This window comes from Acanthochromis polyacanthus, chromosome 16 (assembly GCF_021347895.1).
Source record: "Acanthochromis polyacanthus isolate Apoly-LR-REF ecotype Palm Island chromosome 16, KAUST_Apoly_ChrSc, whole genome shotgun sequence".
NCBI lineage: Eukaryota > Metazoa > Chordata > Actinopteri > Pomacentridae > Acanthochromis > Acanthochromis polyacanthus.
In genome coordinates, this window is record NC_067128.1 from 30,112,966 (window position 1) to 30,128,179 (window position 15,214).

At 41.2% G+C, this 15,214-nt stretch overlaps 2 protein-coding genes across 3 annotated transcripts in view; one reads left to right on the forward strand and one right to left on the reverse strand.

Moving 5' to 3' along the window:
- Positions 1 to 5,781: 5,781 nt before the first annotated feature.
- LOC110963306 (formin-A) lies at positions 5,782 to 11,695 on the reverse strand. 2 transcript variants are annotated; one of them, XM_051936632.1, is made up of 7 exons: positions 11,366 to 11,695; positions 9,030 to 9,104; positions 8,411 to 8,488; positions 8,161 to 8,261; positions 7,897 to 7,971; positions 7,084 to 7,199; positions 5,782 to 6,229 (listed from the first exon to the last, which is right to left on the reverse strand). In XM_051936632.1, the coding sequence occupies exons 2-7, from the start codon at positions 9,061 to 9,063 to the stop codon at positions 5,905 to 5,907; spliced, it is 729 nt and encodes a 242-aa protein (XP_051792592.1). In that variant the 5' UTR covers positions 9,064 to 9,104; positions 11,366 to 11,695; the 3' UTR covers positions 5,782 to 5,904. The 2 variants fall into 2 exon arrangements, with proteins under 2 accessions (XP_051792592.1, XP_022067305.2); XM_022211613.2 differs by having other exon boundaries at positions 11,362 to 11,695.
- Positions 11,696 to 11,760: 65 nt separating this feature from the next.
- The window catches only part of mdn1 (midasin AAA ATPase 1), a 73,158-nt gene continuing 69,704 nt past the window's right edge, over positions 11,761 to 15,214 (forward strand). Inside the window, exons 1-3 of the mRNA XM_051936628.1 lie at positions 11,761 to 12,061; positions 12,328 to 12,554; positions 13,700 to 13,924. Coding sequence (XP_051792588.1) covers positions 11,966 to 12,061; positions 12,328 to 12,554; positions 13,700 to 13,924 — 548 coding nt within the window. The 5' untranslated portion in view covers positions 11,761 to 11,965. The remainder of the gene's footprint in view (positions 12,062 to 12,327; positions 12,555 to 13,699; positions 13,925 to 15,214) is intronic.

A 15,214-nucleotide genomic window follows, 5' to 3' on the forward strand; every position in this document is an offset into this window, starting at 1 on the left:
AAGATATTGAACGGCTCTTTTGTTAATAGTTCTTTATGCATATTGATGTAGTTACATAATTGCAAATCTAAGTTAAGCACTGAACCCTTAGACATGTAGCCTTAACCTTTAGCTGTTGATAAAGTTATAAAAAGTAAAATCCCTATTAGAAAACAATATCTAGAGGCCAAGATCTACACTCATTTCATTAAGGATATAATGGCTGTAGTGGTATTAGTGTAGCAAGTTAAAGTAGCAACAAAATGTATTTTAAAGGACCAAAACTTAACTATACTTTCTGCAGAATGGCTGTCAAATAGCAAAAAGTGCTTTGGAATGTAACAAGTAAGTGTCCTTAGTTCCTTCCCAACATTTAAAAACAGTGCCTCTTTTAAACGTGACAATACCAGAACCATGTTAGCTGTCAGCAAGCTTTAAATCTTCCATCCAGCTACTGACCTGGTCCATGTTATCACCACCTCGCCCTTCTTCCTGATGACATTCTTAGCAGACAGACTGTTGGGTGACAGGCTTGCCGTCGGTGAGCTCCCCACCTGCTCCTCGTCGGCCTCCTTTAAACCCGACGCCATCTCCTCTGCGCTCTCCTTTTCCGCCTTTCTGGACCTCTTAGCCTTCGATTTCTCTTGATGCCTCTTCCGTTTCCTGCCGTTGTCACAATCCCTCTGCTGTTTCTCCGGTGAGCTGCTGGTGTCCTCAGCAATGGTGAGACTCCTCTCCGACTCGGACACGTCCATTTCTTCTCTCTCCGAGTCTGAAATGTGAGACCGTGATTCTCCGCCATGTCGATTCGTGTCTGAGCTTTCAGCAGGGTGAGGCAGACTCTTATCAGACACAGCAGATTTAGAGAGATGGATCCTTTTCTGTGGTTTACATGAAAGACCTTTTGTAGGAGTTTTGTGTTCTTCTCTGACATGTGTATGACTTGTACCCTCATCAGAAGCAGCAGCAGACTTTTGAAAACCGTTGTTCAAACTGTTATCCAATGGAGCATCTTCAGGGAAATTTTTCGAAGGACCTTTGGATAAACAATCCTTTGAGGTATTTGGCTGAACTGACATGTCTTGATTTTTGCTTGTTAGTGTTAAACCTTCATCTGGAGTACGATGGATATCTGACATCTGTTGCTGATCGTCTTCTATTAGCGTTCGACTGAAGCTGTCATCAGCGGTCAGAGTGTTATCGGCACTTGTGTTGGCCTGCCGAATCTTCACAATGAAATGATCGTTGGACTTCTCCATCACCAGCGCCTGCATGGGCACGTCGGGCTTGAAAACGAAAGGCGTGGCGAGTGGTTCCGAGGCCACGCTGCTGCTGGAGCCACAGCTGGAGTTGTCAGTGTCGAGGGCCAGGTGAATGTCCTGCTCCGTGGCATCCTCCCCATCCAGCAGGGCGTCCTCGCTTATGTGCGCACTGATAACGCTGTCGGGAGTGGACATGATCTGCATGCTCATGGTCGATGGCTGCAGGAAACTAAGGTGGCTGTCGGACTTGAGAGGCGATGGAATGGTAAGGGACACTGCCAGATCTTCGGCTAGAATCGAGTATGTCTTCTGTGCAGCCAAGCTGGCCTGCAGCAGCGTTCTGTTCTCCTGTGGAACTTCTAAAAGGCAACTTTCATCAAAAAAGGCCGGGTTCAGTGGAATTTGGTCTTTCAGTCGCGGGGACGACATCTTGCGAGGTGAAATGCTTGACCACGTGGTAATTAGTTTGGAGGGAGTGTCAAATTTGGTTGGGGAGATCAGTTTAGAAGGAGAATCGAATTTTGATGGTGTGGTGATGGCGATGAATCTTTCTCTATCCTTCCTCGGAGTACTGAGGGACCAGGCAGCGTTATCTCCAGTGATGCTACTGCTTTCTAATAAGTCAGATCCCTGCAGGAGACACTTGAAGATTTCTCCCATTTGAGAGTCCCTCACCAGGTTGAACGTTAAACTGGAGGCTTGCTGCTCTGTGAGTAGCTCAAAGTCTGTTTTGTCAAGCATAGGGCCATTCTGAGAGATCACCAAAGATTTATTTTTGTCTGGAGTTATAGGCAGATTTTTGGGAGGAAGAAGCTCAACCACAGTTTTTGTATTTGGGCTATCTGATGGATGTGAATCATTTTCATCTTTTTCCATGTGTGTGATTCTGATGTCTTTTCCTCGGCTTCCAAGGCCTGTTTTGTAAGGAACCACAACACATGACTTTGTCGGACTCAGGCTGTTGGGAGCAGTCTGAGCTTCTGTCTGTTGACACTGTGGCTTGTTTGCAGAAGTCTGTCGAGACTCTCGCTCAGCTCTACTGGGCTTCTTGCCCTCAGCCTGAGCCCTCGCTGGTTTACAATGACTCTTCAGTGTCGTTTGAATGTCTCTGAACAAGTAGTCCACCTGGACGTCTACGAAGTCCCACAGCTTTTGCTTTAGATCGACTGCTTGCTGTTCGAAAATGCGCTTCACAATACCATTATTTGATACTTTGCCAAACACAGATTCTATCAGCTTCTTCAGCATGGACTTCAGCTCCTCTGCCTGGCCGCATATATCACTAAAATGAGCACCTTCCACAAACTCCAAAAAGGACTCCCGAAAATTATCCATCACCCCATAGAAGCTCTTCTTAGGGAAGGTTTTATGAAGCTTCATGTACTTTTTCCGGATCTCAGTGCGAACCAATTTGAAGGTCTCCATAATTTCCTCTACGGTGGAAAAAGAAGCTTTGCTTGCTGCAGGGCAAACCGTTTTAAAACGACTCTTTGGACTTCGTGTTGATGTGCCTGCTGTTTCGTGGATTTCTTTTGAAAAGACAACACGTCGCTCTTCAGATTTCCTCTTTAAAACAGATTTTGGACTTGGTTTATTTCCTACTGGCTGTGCTAGCTTGGCTCTCTTGGTTGGAGACACAGGGGAAGCTGCAGCTGACTCATCACTTTCGCTTAAAATTTCCCCTTCCTCCAGATCTGTTCCAGAAAGACTCAAAGGCAGATCGGACACCTTATCCACTTGATTTGGTGTGTCACAGTTTGCTGGAGAACCTGGATACTTGTTTTCTTTGTTTACATCCAGTTTCTTTAAGCTGCCATCTACAGGTGTGCTGGAAAAATCTACAGAGGAGAGAGAGAAAGAGTAGTCAGTTATAAAGTGGAAGCATCTAGTAAATTCGCAGAACTAATACAACCTTCATTCAGTACAAAGTTTCAGAGCAGACTGAACTAAATTTTTAAAATTCTGGCAGGAGGTCACACATGCCCTTGGTAAGATCCTGGAGTTGCACTGAATCCATTGTCCCCGTCACCTTAGATACTGGAATCTGGCTGAAAATGAAAATTTGGGGGCTCATCCTCAAGCTCCACTGGGTCAAATATTGCCTTGCTTTCTTTCTGATTGCTTGTTGCCCCCTTCAGTCAACATGATACTCATCAGTTGTCACTTCTGCTTTATACAATATGTATTAACATATATTCAACTGTCTACCAGTCCACCTCTTTTTGACCATGCTAACACATACATCAGCTACAAATGAGCACAGATTTACTTGCTTTAATGTCTGCTGATATTTCTTGCAGAAAGTAAATTTGGATGTACACAGTTTATACTTATTGCAATTTTATGAACATAATTTTTTAACTCAAGAAAGAATAATTAAAAGTAATCTATGGCTTGCCTAATCTGTAAGTCGAATGGTGGGATGGTGCCTGAAATCCACCCCCACATCTGGATAGGGCTTGTATGTATCACCCATTCAATGTACATTTCTGAAACCACCAATCTCCCATTCATATCCACTTTGAAAAACTTTTCACTCACATTCCTCTCTGGCTGTTTGTAACATCATTAAGATACAGTCTGGTAGCACGCCTTACAAAGTACTTTTGGACATCATAACTCAGTTCTTTAACAGGTCTACAAAAATTGTAGCAAGCACAACCAGTCTAATAAAAATACATGTAAGATTTAAAGTGACATGGCCTAATTATCAGGCCAACATTACCTTTCTGAAGGCTCTTGACATGACCAGGCTTGCTGTGCACATGGGGAAGATTTCTCTTGGATATCCTGACTGGGCTCTTCAGAGGGCTGATGACATCAGGGATTCTCTTCAGATTGCTCAGTGTGCGCATCATGGAGTCCTCATCATGTAGTAAAGGCACAGAACTTGACAGCTCGACCTTCTTCTCCGGCCTCTTTCCGGGGCTGAAGGTCGTCTTGGGTGTGACAGTGAGTTCACTGTACCTCTCTGGCAGCACCTTCTCCTCTGTCGTACTACTAACTTTGGACACGCCAATACAGCTGGTGGAAGAGCTGGGCTCATTTGCGATGTCACTGCAGTCATTGGCGTCTTCGTTATTCTGTGTTAAAACATAAATAGCCTCTGATAAACTCAGCCCTTCTTGTGGAAGTGATTCCAGGCTGATTGTACTGGATACAGCATCTGTGTCTTTAGGACAATCGTGCCGACAGCAACCATTGTTCTCAATGACTGAATTGGTAGAAGCTGAAACAACGGGAGGAACTTCCTGACTTTTGGAATTTGCCTTGTCAGTGATGTCTTCATCAACATTTGTTTCCATTGGTTGTGTTGAAACAGCATCTTCTGTGAGTGAATCCAGAGAGATGCACTGTGGCACGGCAGTTTTAGGGGGCTGTACACTTGAATTGAGCACAGCGGGTTGTGTAACAGCAGCGGACAGATCGGTTAGCTTTCCACGGTCAGCTTTTTGTAAGTTGTTGCTTGTGTTCTGCTCAGAAATGCTTGCAGACATTTCACTTGGATCTGTGCCATCTGTGGTCTCCACTGGTTCACAGTCAGCTACCTGGCTGTTTGAGACCAGCTTGGTTTTATCCTTGTAATTTTTTGAAATGTCTGCTACTTCTCGAGAACTCTCTGGAGATTTTGGTGTGAGATGCACAGTGTTCTGATTCTTTGCAGTATCCAGGGGTTCGCTATGAGCTGAGGTAGTTTGGACTGAATTGTCAGCTGCAGGAGATTCATTCAAGCTTTTGTCCTTTTTCTGAACATCTTTCACGCTGTCAGATCTCTTGTGCGTCTCCTCAGAACTTGAAGCTTTAAGGTTATCTGTAGATGTCTCTGCGACGGCTTCCAACGCTTCTTCTAATTCGCTGCTGTCTACTTCGTCAATGACACACATGTCTTCGACACTAGGCTGTAAATTCTCCTCATCTGATGTTTTTTCAGCATCGTTGTCCACTGCTGGAAGGTCATTCTGGCTGCCATCAAATGCCAACACTGGCTTCTTAATTGGCGAAAGGGTTAGATTCAATTTTTCCATAAAACACAGCTTCCTGTTTGGACTATTTTCCTCAACAGAGCTTTTCTCACCCACATTTGGCTCGTCAGAGGATCTTTTTTGGGCCTCATGGGTCTTTTCTCGCCTTTCCTTACCAGAGACGTCCATTTTTCCTTTGTCGGATTCTTTGAATCTCTGTTTCTCTGTGTCTCTGCTTGCCTCTGACTGACTGCTCCTCCTGTGCTTTCTGCTACTTTCATCTTCATGTCGTCGGTCCCCCTTCCTTTGATAATCCCTCTGTCTATCCCTTTCCCTCTCTTTAGAGGAATCACTGTAGCACTCAGTATGCTGACTTGAAGAAGACTTTTTCCGGTCCTTTGACTCAGAACTCCGGTGGTGTCCCTCGACATTTACACTGTCCTTGCTTTTACAGGACCTGGATTCATACCTTCTTCCAGCATTTGTGTCTGTTCTGTGAGATCTGCTTTTCTCTGGAGCTTGGCAGTCCTTGTTGGAATCTGAACAACTTCTGTGTCTTCTATCGGTTGATTCAGATGGCTTTTGACTTTGATGTTTTTCGTCTCTGTGTCTGGACCTTAGTTTGTCTGGCTCAGTGTGTTTGTCAACTATTTCACCATCTCTTTTTGAGTGACTATGAGACGAAGCTTTAGAAGATCTGGTCAAACGATCACTTGCTTTCCTGGGGGGTTGAGGTGGATCCTTTGGGGGTTGAGGTGGATCCTTTGGGGGTTGAGGTGGACCCTTTGGAGGCTGGTCCCCCTGGGAGGTGATGTTGGTTGGGATGGAAGAGGAGGGAGAGGAGGACTGGCTGGTGGTGGTGGTGGTGGTGGTGGTGGTGGTGGTGGTGGAGGAGGATGAGGTGGTGCTGGCAGCAGATTATGCGACGGTGGAGGAGGTGGCCTATTTGTGGAGGTACGACTGGAGGAATTTGGATACCTCACATTGTTCAGGTGAGACTGATGATGATGGCGACCTTTCTCAGACCTGAGGAAACCAACATTTGAACAACTTATTAATCATTTCATACAGATCCAGTCAGTAAAGACAGACTTTTGTCTTCAAGCTGGTAACAATTTTAAAAAAAATTGTCTCTGCTCTCAGTTTTCACACAGATTCAATCTAGCAACTAAATAGGAACACTCTGTTTTAAAGATGTAACCACTCAGGCCTATGTAAATGCAGAAGAAAGTTCAAGTTCAATGGCTAAAACTAACTCTCATTCAAAAAGCATGAACTTCTCTCTAGTCAACAATACTTTCCAAACTGTGGACTTAATTGCTAAATTTGTGCACTCTAGAAGTCCAGTGGTGGTGATTAATTGCTCTGATAATAAGATGTCTGCCCTATGGCTGTTTATTAATCACTGTGATCCCCGGCTCCCGAACCCACCCCATCTCTGATATTAGGAGCTTCTGTTTGAAGAATAAGCTGTGATTTTTCTCCAGACAGTCCTATTGTGTTTGTGGCTGAGGAGTTACACTATCAAGACCGTCACGTCAAGTTTGACAACTATAAATTCTCTTTTAGCTCAGTGTAGTGACAGTTGCTAATGTTCGGCCATATGTGGACTGGTCTGTGTTTTCAGTAAGCTAGTGTGGTCTAGGTCCAATTCCTGTTTCTATAGTGTAAGAAGCAACGCTATACAGTCCTTTTTGAGAAGAGGAAAAGATGACCATAAGCAACAACTCTGAGCTTTCAAACTGGTTCCAGTATAAATCAATAGGTGATCTCATCTTTATATATGGTCCACTTATACGTTACACTAACCTACAGCCAAATATGTCATAGTAAAAGACAACAGTGTTAGTGAGTAAACAGTAGATATCGACAAGACGTACCATTGATTGAGCCTTTGAATCTCAGCATCTTTTCGTGTCACCTCTTGTCTAGCTGTTCGTAAAAGTGCAGAGATGTTCTTTTTGAGACAGTGGTTCTCCGTGCTCAACCCGGTGTTCTGTTTATAAAAAGAGAGAGAGGGACAGCCATGTCAGTGCTGATGAGTTTTTTTTTTAGTGGACATGTAGGAACAGATTTTTCTGGAGGAGGTTCCCATAATCTTGGATCAGTTCATGATTTTTGTTTTGTTTCATTAAAAACAAAACACTGTGACTTTAGCCTAGTTTGACGACGTAGACAAACTTATTCAAACTTATCTGCACGTGTGTGAAAATGGCCTGTATGAACAGGTGTGGTGTCAACAAGACACCGAGGGGAAGTGATGGAAATATGTTTAAAGCTCCAGAAGTCAGATAACGATGACATGAGGAAGGTTCCATAGAGACTGCTGTATTAAGGTTTACAATAAAACATATCACAAATACTAAGTCAAATGAATGCAGAAAAAGCAGTGAACTTAATCTGCTCTTTCTCTATTCATTCTCCATTTCAGCATTAGTCTTATTTTGACTTTATAACTGTGTTTTACAGGCCTGTAGCTGGTCAACAAATCTGCCAAGCGCTAATCACTCAACAGCGGAGGCTAATAATTCTTCACAGAAGGCACGCTAAAACAATATAGAAATTGCCAAATAAAAATGCAGTATCAGGTAAATACAAATCACAATTTATTCTCAGTGAAGCTTAATAATATTTATGCAAAAACACAGACTTATTTAACAGCTGAAAAATTAATAAAAATAAAACAAACAAACCTGTACTTCCAACTGCTGCAGTCTCCTGTGCAACTCTTTAATTTGGTCTTGAGCTGCTTGGAATCTCGACTTTAACTGCGGGCACACAAAGAAAAGACTGTGAGAAAGTTTTTACTTGTATTTGTTTTATGCCTTTCACACCGCAGCTGTCCTTGAAAAACTGCAGCAAAGCTGCAGAGCTGATCAGTGCACCAAGCCTGACCCTCAGTATGAAAGGTGTCAAAGACAGATCAAAGAACAGGAAGGAAGCATGCGAGGCTTCACCTCATTGTAAGACGACTCTCTGCTCTGTTGTTCTTCTGCCACAATTTCTTCATATAGATCCATCGACTCTCTTAGTTGAGAACCATTTCGAGGTGACTTGTCTGTAAAAAACAAAAGATCGTTTCGCATTTGATAAACTTAGTCTCAGTCCTGAACAAAGTGCTAAACTACTTTCCAGCACAGCAGAATACAACTACACTAACAGTAGTAATCTGTAGAAAAATGAAACCCTTTTAAAAAGGACTTTTACCTGGACTTTTGCTGCTAGGACCAATATCCAGGCCATCATAGATATCCACAGAATCTTCACTGGCATCAGGTACCAATACTGTGGATATTATACACATATTTGTCATGAATTACATAGTGCCATTATCAACTACTGTAACTACATTCCTTTCTTCTTGGAACAGATACATATTTTTTCCCATTTTGGGATTTTTTTTAAAGCACTATATGCACAACAGGCCAATTTTTGTAAGACTAAGTGCAAATAAAAAATATAGGCTACACTTAGTTCAAGTTCATACAATCTTTGAGCACTCTACGATCAAAGCAAGGCAGCAGCTACAGAGAACAGACCAAATATAGTAATACTTAAGAACGCATGACAACTGAAAACATTAAGAATCGAGTGCATAAAAGCATTTTAAAATTTGAATGTGCTTTTAAAGATAATGTGCAGTTTAATGTCATGCTGTGATTCTGGACCAGAGTGCTGCATAGTACACTAGTAAAGCTATCAACACTGTATATTACATGGTATAAAAGCCTTATTACAAACCAGAAATCTGAGTAATACACAAACACTACTCCGTAAATAGAACTGTATCTAATGTCCTATGTAAAAACAATAGTTGTATACTTACAACCAGAAGCAACACTGAAGTCAATGTTCTCCATGCTTTCAGATGTCTCCGAGCCTCAATTTCTTTAAGGAATACCTGATAAGAAAGCCAAAAAAAGTTATTGCGCGAGGCAAGATCACAATTAATCAAGAACACATTTAAATATTCAATTAATTCTGTAGCTGAAAAACAAATCTTAAATGTAATTCACTCTTTTATTATTTTAGATACAAAACTGCAACACTGAATAACTGTAAAGACAAGTTACTACTACAGCTCATGCAACAGATCATTTGGATTTATAATGCTATACACATTAATGCAATTTCCATTTTTCAACTGTCAAAGATTTGTCCCATACGGTTTATATTCTGGCTACCAGGCCTTTCTTATCTGCTGGTATCAGCTTATTGTTGGAAATGCTGGAAATCAACCAGCGTTGTGAATGCGTTATGACACTATTGGATTTTCATACGGATTTCCCATCAGTATAATAATGCACACTGATTTAGCGTATTTGTCAAAAATAGATTTTTGTGTCTGGCTGTTTCATTGCTGAACTATTTCTCATCGATCCTCTCAAGAGATATAAAGCAATATATGCCACATCACACTTGACAGCTTTGGAAACAATTATTGCACCACAGTTAGTTTTCTTTTTGAAAGTCTATGCAATGGGCTTTTCATATCCTGCTTAAATTTGATCAAAACGGTAAAATACAGCATCTTCTAAAAGACGTGACTTTCTTTTTCCAGAATAATAAAATATATGCAATAAATTATGTGTAAAAATATGATGTACTGAAACTGTGAAAATGCCTAAATTCACACCAGATGGCATGAAAAAAAAGTGTCACCATTGGTTTGCGCATAAACTGCATATATACACTCAACCAATAATCCAAGCTAAATTATCATTCAACAAAGCATGGCAGAAGAGAACTGCAAGATAATAAAAACATTAATTGGCTTAAAATCAGCAAAACAGCTGTTGATTACAACCTTATGAAGAAAATGCAGCATGACCCTGACAAGAACCACAATGGAAGATGCAGAAAATGATGGTCACAATGATCTAATAATTAGTTCCAACGCTGTTTAAAAGTAATGCAATTAGAACTAGAACAATTAACAAATACCTTCTCACCTATTAAGATATTCACCAACTATTTTGATAATTGAATACTCAGTTTTAGTATTTCTTTTAAATGAAAAAAGACAAAATTCTCTGTAATAAGCTTAACATTTAATATTTTCTAGTTTCTTTACTCCTCCCTGATAGTAAACTGTATGTTTTTCGATTGTGAAACAGACAAGACATCTGTGGGAATCACTGACAGACATTTTTCACCATTTTCTGACATTTCAAAGGCCAAACAACTCAACCATTCATCAAGAACATAATCTACAGACTGACAGTGAAAACATAATTGAGCTGCATCTCCATTTATGACTGAACAGTTTCTCAGAGATCTTTTTTTTTTTTAGATCAGCTGTAATATATGCCACAACTTATACCATTAATGCAATACACAAACATCATGACAGAAGAGAAATCAAGGCTAGCACACCATCTCAGTCAAGAAGTATATATTTATTTATGGAATACAAACTGGTGCTAATGGCTAAGCTGTTAGCATGATGATTAACACAGGGGTCTAACTGGACCCCTTATGTTCACTACTGTCCCAACAAAGACACCAAAGAACAAAGCCTCTACCACAGAGACAGACAGAAAGGATTCGAAACATCCTAAGAGAAAGGACAGTATACTGTTAAGTAAAATTTATTTGCTAAATTCATCTTTTCAATTTCTTTTCCTGGCTTTAATACGACATTTAGCATTTTTTTGAAGCTCAGACTCAAGCTAGCATTAACATGACTGTAGTTAGCAACTCATTTCAGAGTCCGGTGTTAAATTATCACAACCTCCAACGGTTTAAAGTGAAATTTGCATTTGAAAGGGGTGTTAAAAAGCCAGAATAGAGAGCAAAGTCAACTATCACCAACTTTTAGGTTATCTGTAAAGACATCTTGGATACTCTGTCAAGCTAGCACAAATCTTTATACTACTGTTACTACGTGTTCATACTTACCTTATTGAGAAGTGCAATAATGATCATTTCTTTCGAAGATTGTCTTGTTTTTTGACACTACATGACATTTTTTGCAGTTAATAAGAAAATGTTGGGTCAAGTAGACGACCGTTGGCTGCGTTTTTAACTAAACTACCTGTGCAGCTGCATGCCGAAGAAAAGTGTTCAGTCGATGAATGCTAACCCAACACATGGGCTAAACATTCAAAGATAAATCTTAAATTAGAACAACAGAACTGTGAAATTAGGAGCCTTACCTACTCGCTGTGTGTCCTCCCGTTGTTTACAACCGTAATGTCGCGCCAAGACTTCATTGCACAGGAAGTAACGACATTTTCCCGCGGTCTGTCAGTGCAGGGGGTGCACTGTTGCAGCCTCCAGATTGTCGAAAAATACACGTTAAACAGCGACTCAAACCCGAAAGGACATCAACTGTAAAGAGGCTCACTCGCTTCTTCGCTGGTTCAAGTTCTCCTACAGGCAAACAGAACAGTAAAAAAAAATCCCTGAAACAGCAGCAGATGAGGCAATCTGCTTTGGCTAAAGTTGAGGCGAGAAAGAGGGTGGTCTGTGCCACCGACGTCGCTGTACGTGTGCGTCATCACTGCGCGCCTTGACAGGAAAGCGCAGGGAGGGTGGGACTCGACCCGGAATGACTTGTGCTTCACTCACATGTGGACAAGATTTTAACAGCAGTGACGGGAACGTGCTTGTGTGTGTTGTGATCACAGCGTCGGAAATGTGCAGAAACGCGTGATGAGCCTCGCGATTTGCTTTGCGACAAACTAGGAGACGTGTTAGCCCAGCGAAAAGGTTTGTTTTCGCTCTAGATCTGCTCCTCCACAGGCGACAAATGATACGATGGAAAATTTAGAGCTGAGCCTGTCATCTCTGGGCATCATATCCAGACATGTTGACAAAAGTCACAACGAACTGAGCCAGTATCTGTCAAAGCAGGTGAGATATGTTAATTCTTTGGCTTGTGTGGGATGTAATGATGTGATTACAGTTATTTATTTTCACGTTGTGCCTCTCAACGAATCCTGCGTGCAGCATGCTGTTACCCTCCCTTCACGTGTTAGTAATCACTGTGAAAATTACATAATTTCAGTTTATATTATGTTTAATACTGCTGTGCTGAATAGCTAACCTGTATCATGTATTTATACTAGTGTATATGGCTTCAATGTCCACTAATCACTGCCCATGTGACCTCTCCTCAGATATGGAGCCAGCAGGACAGGCAGTGTATTCTGGAGTGTTTGGCTCAGCTGCTGCTGGAGAAGGATTACACTTTGCTGATTGCAAGACACCTGCGCCCACTGATTCTGGACCTGCTGGAGCGGAACGCGGAGAGGGTGAAGACTGGAGGCCGGATCAGCCATGACCTCCACGAGCGGCTGTGCGTGGCCCTCAGCAAACTCCTCGGCATCAGTCCTGATGCACAGGCGTAAGTGGGCTCCCATCTCTTCTTTATTCTTGCCTTTGAAAACAGCAGGTGCTGACTCTGGCTCACATTCCAATCTCCACACTCCCAGACTTTGAGGATTTTCTCATGTTGTCAGGGTTTACGGTATCAAGTGAATGAGGGCTCTGATGCAGAATTTTCAAAGCTGTCTACCCTTTCTGTGATTCTACATGTCTTCATACCCTCCTGAAGGACCATCCTGTAGTTCATTGTGATACAAAATGTATACAAACCAAACATGGATGGTGCAGGGAAGACATCCCATTCTCTGTTGTGCTTATTTATTGCATGTTTATAGAGTTGTTTGTTCTTTAAGTCATACATCCACATAAGATTTGCAGATGTTGATGTTTTTTTTGTTTTTGGAAGCTTGCTAAAAATGTGTAAATGCTGTAATGCCACAAAGAGGGATCAAGAGAGCAAACACAAAATGAATTCACTTTGTTTGTTGCAATTTTTTGCAGTACCTTTTTTTTCCCCAAACAATTTGCTGTTACAGTAGAGTCTCCAACTTTTCAATTTTACATAATTTCTCTCAAACTCACACACTCAAGCACTGCAACTGTGAATCCACAGTATTCAGTGTTTAGACCTTGGATTAATGTTTGGGACCTTACAGTACATGGCTGAGTTAATTTGGTTGGACGCTGGGGGTAAAAAATATGTCTGGATCCCCTTTAGAACACCAGCCTTTTCTGTTACCTTCAATTAAAAAAGTTAAATACATTTATCTACAAAATATGACATGCCTGAGTGCAATATGACTTGTTATGACAAGTCTTGGTGTTATGACTTGTTTTGGCACAGAGTCCCTCGAGGTGACATGGCATGAAAACTAAAAGTAAAATAGTTGAACTTTTTGGAAATGTATATATTCAAAATTAGCCCACCTTTTCATATAAACTGAAAGTAGAGGAGAGACCTTGGTTTTATCTAAAGTTCAATAATAGCCTCAGCAATCACTTTAAAGCTGTCTGATGGAGACAGTTTGTCTTATTTGTCAAATCTGTACATAAAGAGTAATCTTTACTAGTGTAATCTGTGGTTTTAGGAGCCTGGTACATTTCTTCGCAAGCTGGTGATTCTATCGGCTATATCCTGACTAATGTTCTTCTCCTCTCCATAAGGTTTGCTGCCAGGTACTTCAACGATGCGCCCCCAGTGTTTCAGAGGCTCTTCTTCACCAGCGAAGAGTCCTCGGCTGTCCAGTATGGGCCCAAGAGGATGAAGCTGCGGGACCTCATGGGTGCCACCCTGCGTTTCCTCCAGAGCGATTGTGCAAAGTTTCGAATGCTGTGGGACTGGAGCCCCTGCGTGTCCCAGCTGCTCACCAGCGATGTCATGGTGCGAGGGTATGTACTTTGTGCATTTTTATACCTGTTCATGCCATGCAGGGTAACACATTCCTACCTACAGCTGCTTTAAATTAAACTCAACTCCTGTTATTTCTCAAATTGCTCGTCCTTAATGATGTTCTGGTTTCAAAATGGTAATATTTTTCTAACATTTTATCTAAAAAGCATACAGTAAAATTAGTTTTATTTTATGATCTGTTATTGTTTACACTAGTTTGCCAACTTAGCTATTGTAATTTCTAGTTTTGCTTCATGGTAGCAGTACTGCATTGCTGTTACACTGCCTGAACTCAGACACAATGATTCAGAAGTGTGTCTGTTTGGCTCATTTTCCCAGGAGCATGATGTAGCTGGAGCTGGTTACGGTTTAGTTTGGCATTTTCTTTGATATTTGAGAGTTTGATGACAACAATTCTGCAGATGAAGATGTGCTTTAGGCTTCTGATGAGGAGGAAGAATTAGTCTTTGTGCAATTCATGAATCGGAAGTCAAGCTGTCTAACGTAGGGTCTTTGTTATTAATAACTGTGAAATGGTTATAAGCAATTGGACTTCAATTTACTATACAGTTTATTCTCCATTATATAGGTGCTGACGTCACTGCTGAGGCTCTCCAAAGCGCATCATGTTACTTTGTTTTTTTAATATTAATTTCATTAAGTTTTGAAAGTTAGCCTGCAGGAACTCGACACTTCATTCAAAAATTATTCCAAAATAGTAAATGTGGTTTTATTGTTTTTCTATTATAAAACACTGTTTTGTGCAGCTGTTATCAAGTCTTAAAAGTCTGAAATGTGACATTGGCTACACACAGTCTTAGCTACATTTTGTCAAAGAAAATCATTCTACTTAGCAGGAACAATCATTTTCTGAAAACAGAGTTAAGAGCTGTTAGTGTATGATGTAATTTGATTCACATCTGGTTGATTTAAAAAAATTAACCAATATAATTTTAAAAAGCGTTCGCCAGTGACTAAAAATGCTAATTTTTACAAGTTTACCACCAATACAAAGCAAAGCGATAGACCCTTTATTTGTTTACAAACATTGTGACGTTTTTTGTGGGCGGGGCTTATGCTGGAGGCAAAAGCGGAGCGAGAAGTCAAGCAGGACTGGGAGTATATAGTTTGCGCTGGGAGTTTGCGCTGCAAACTCGAGCATTTTTAACCCGTTAAACTTAAGTGTACCGCCGGCGGTACACTTACTAATTTGCATAGGAATTTAAAGAATGTTCGACGGCTGCAAACGCGATTATACAAACACTATACGCCGATGGAAAGCTTAGATT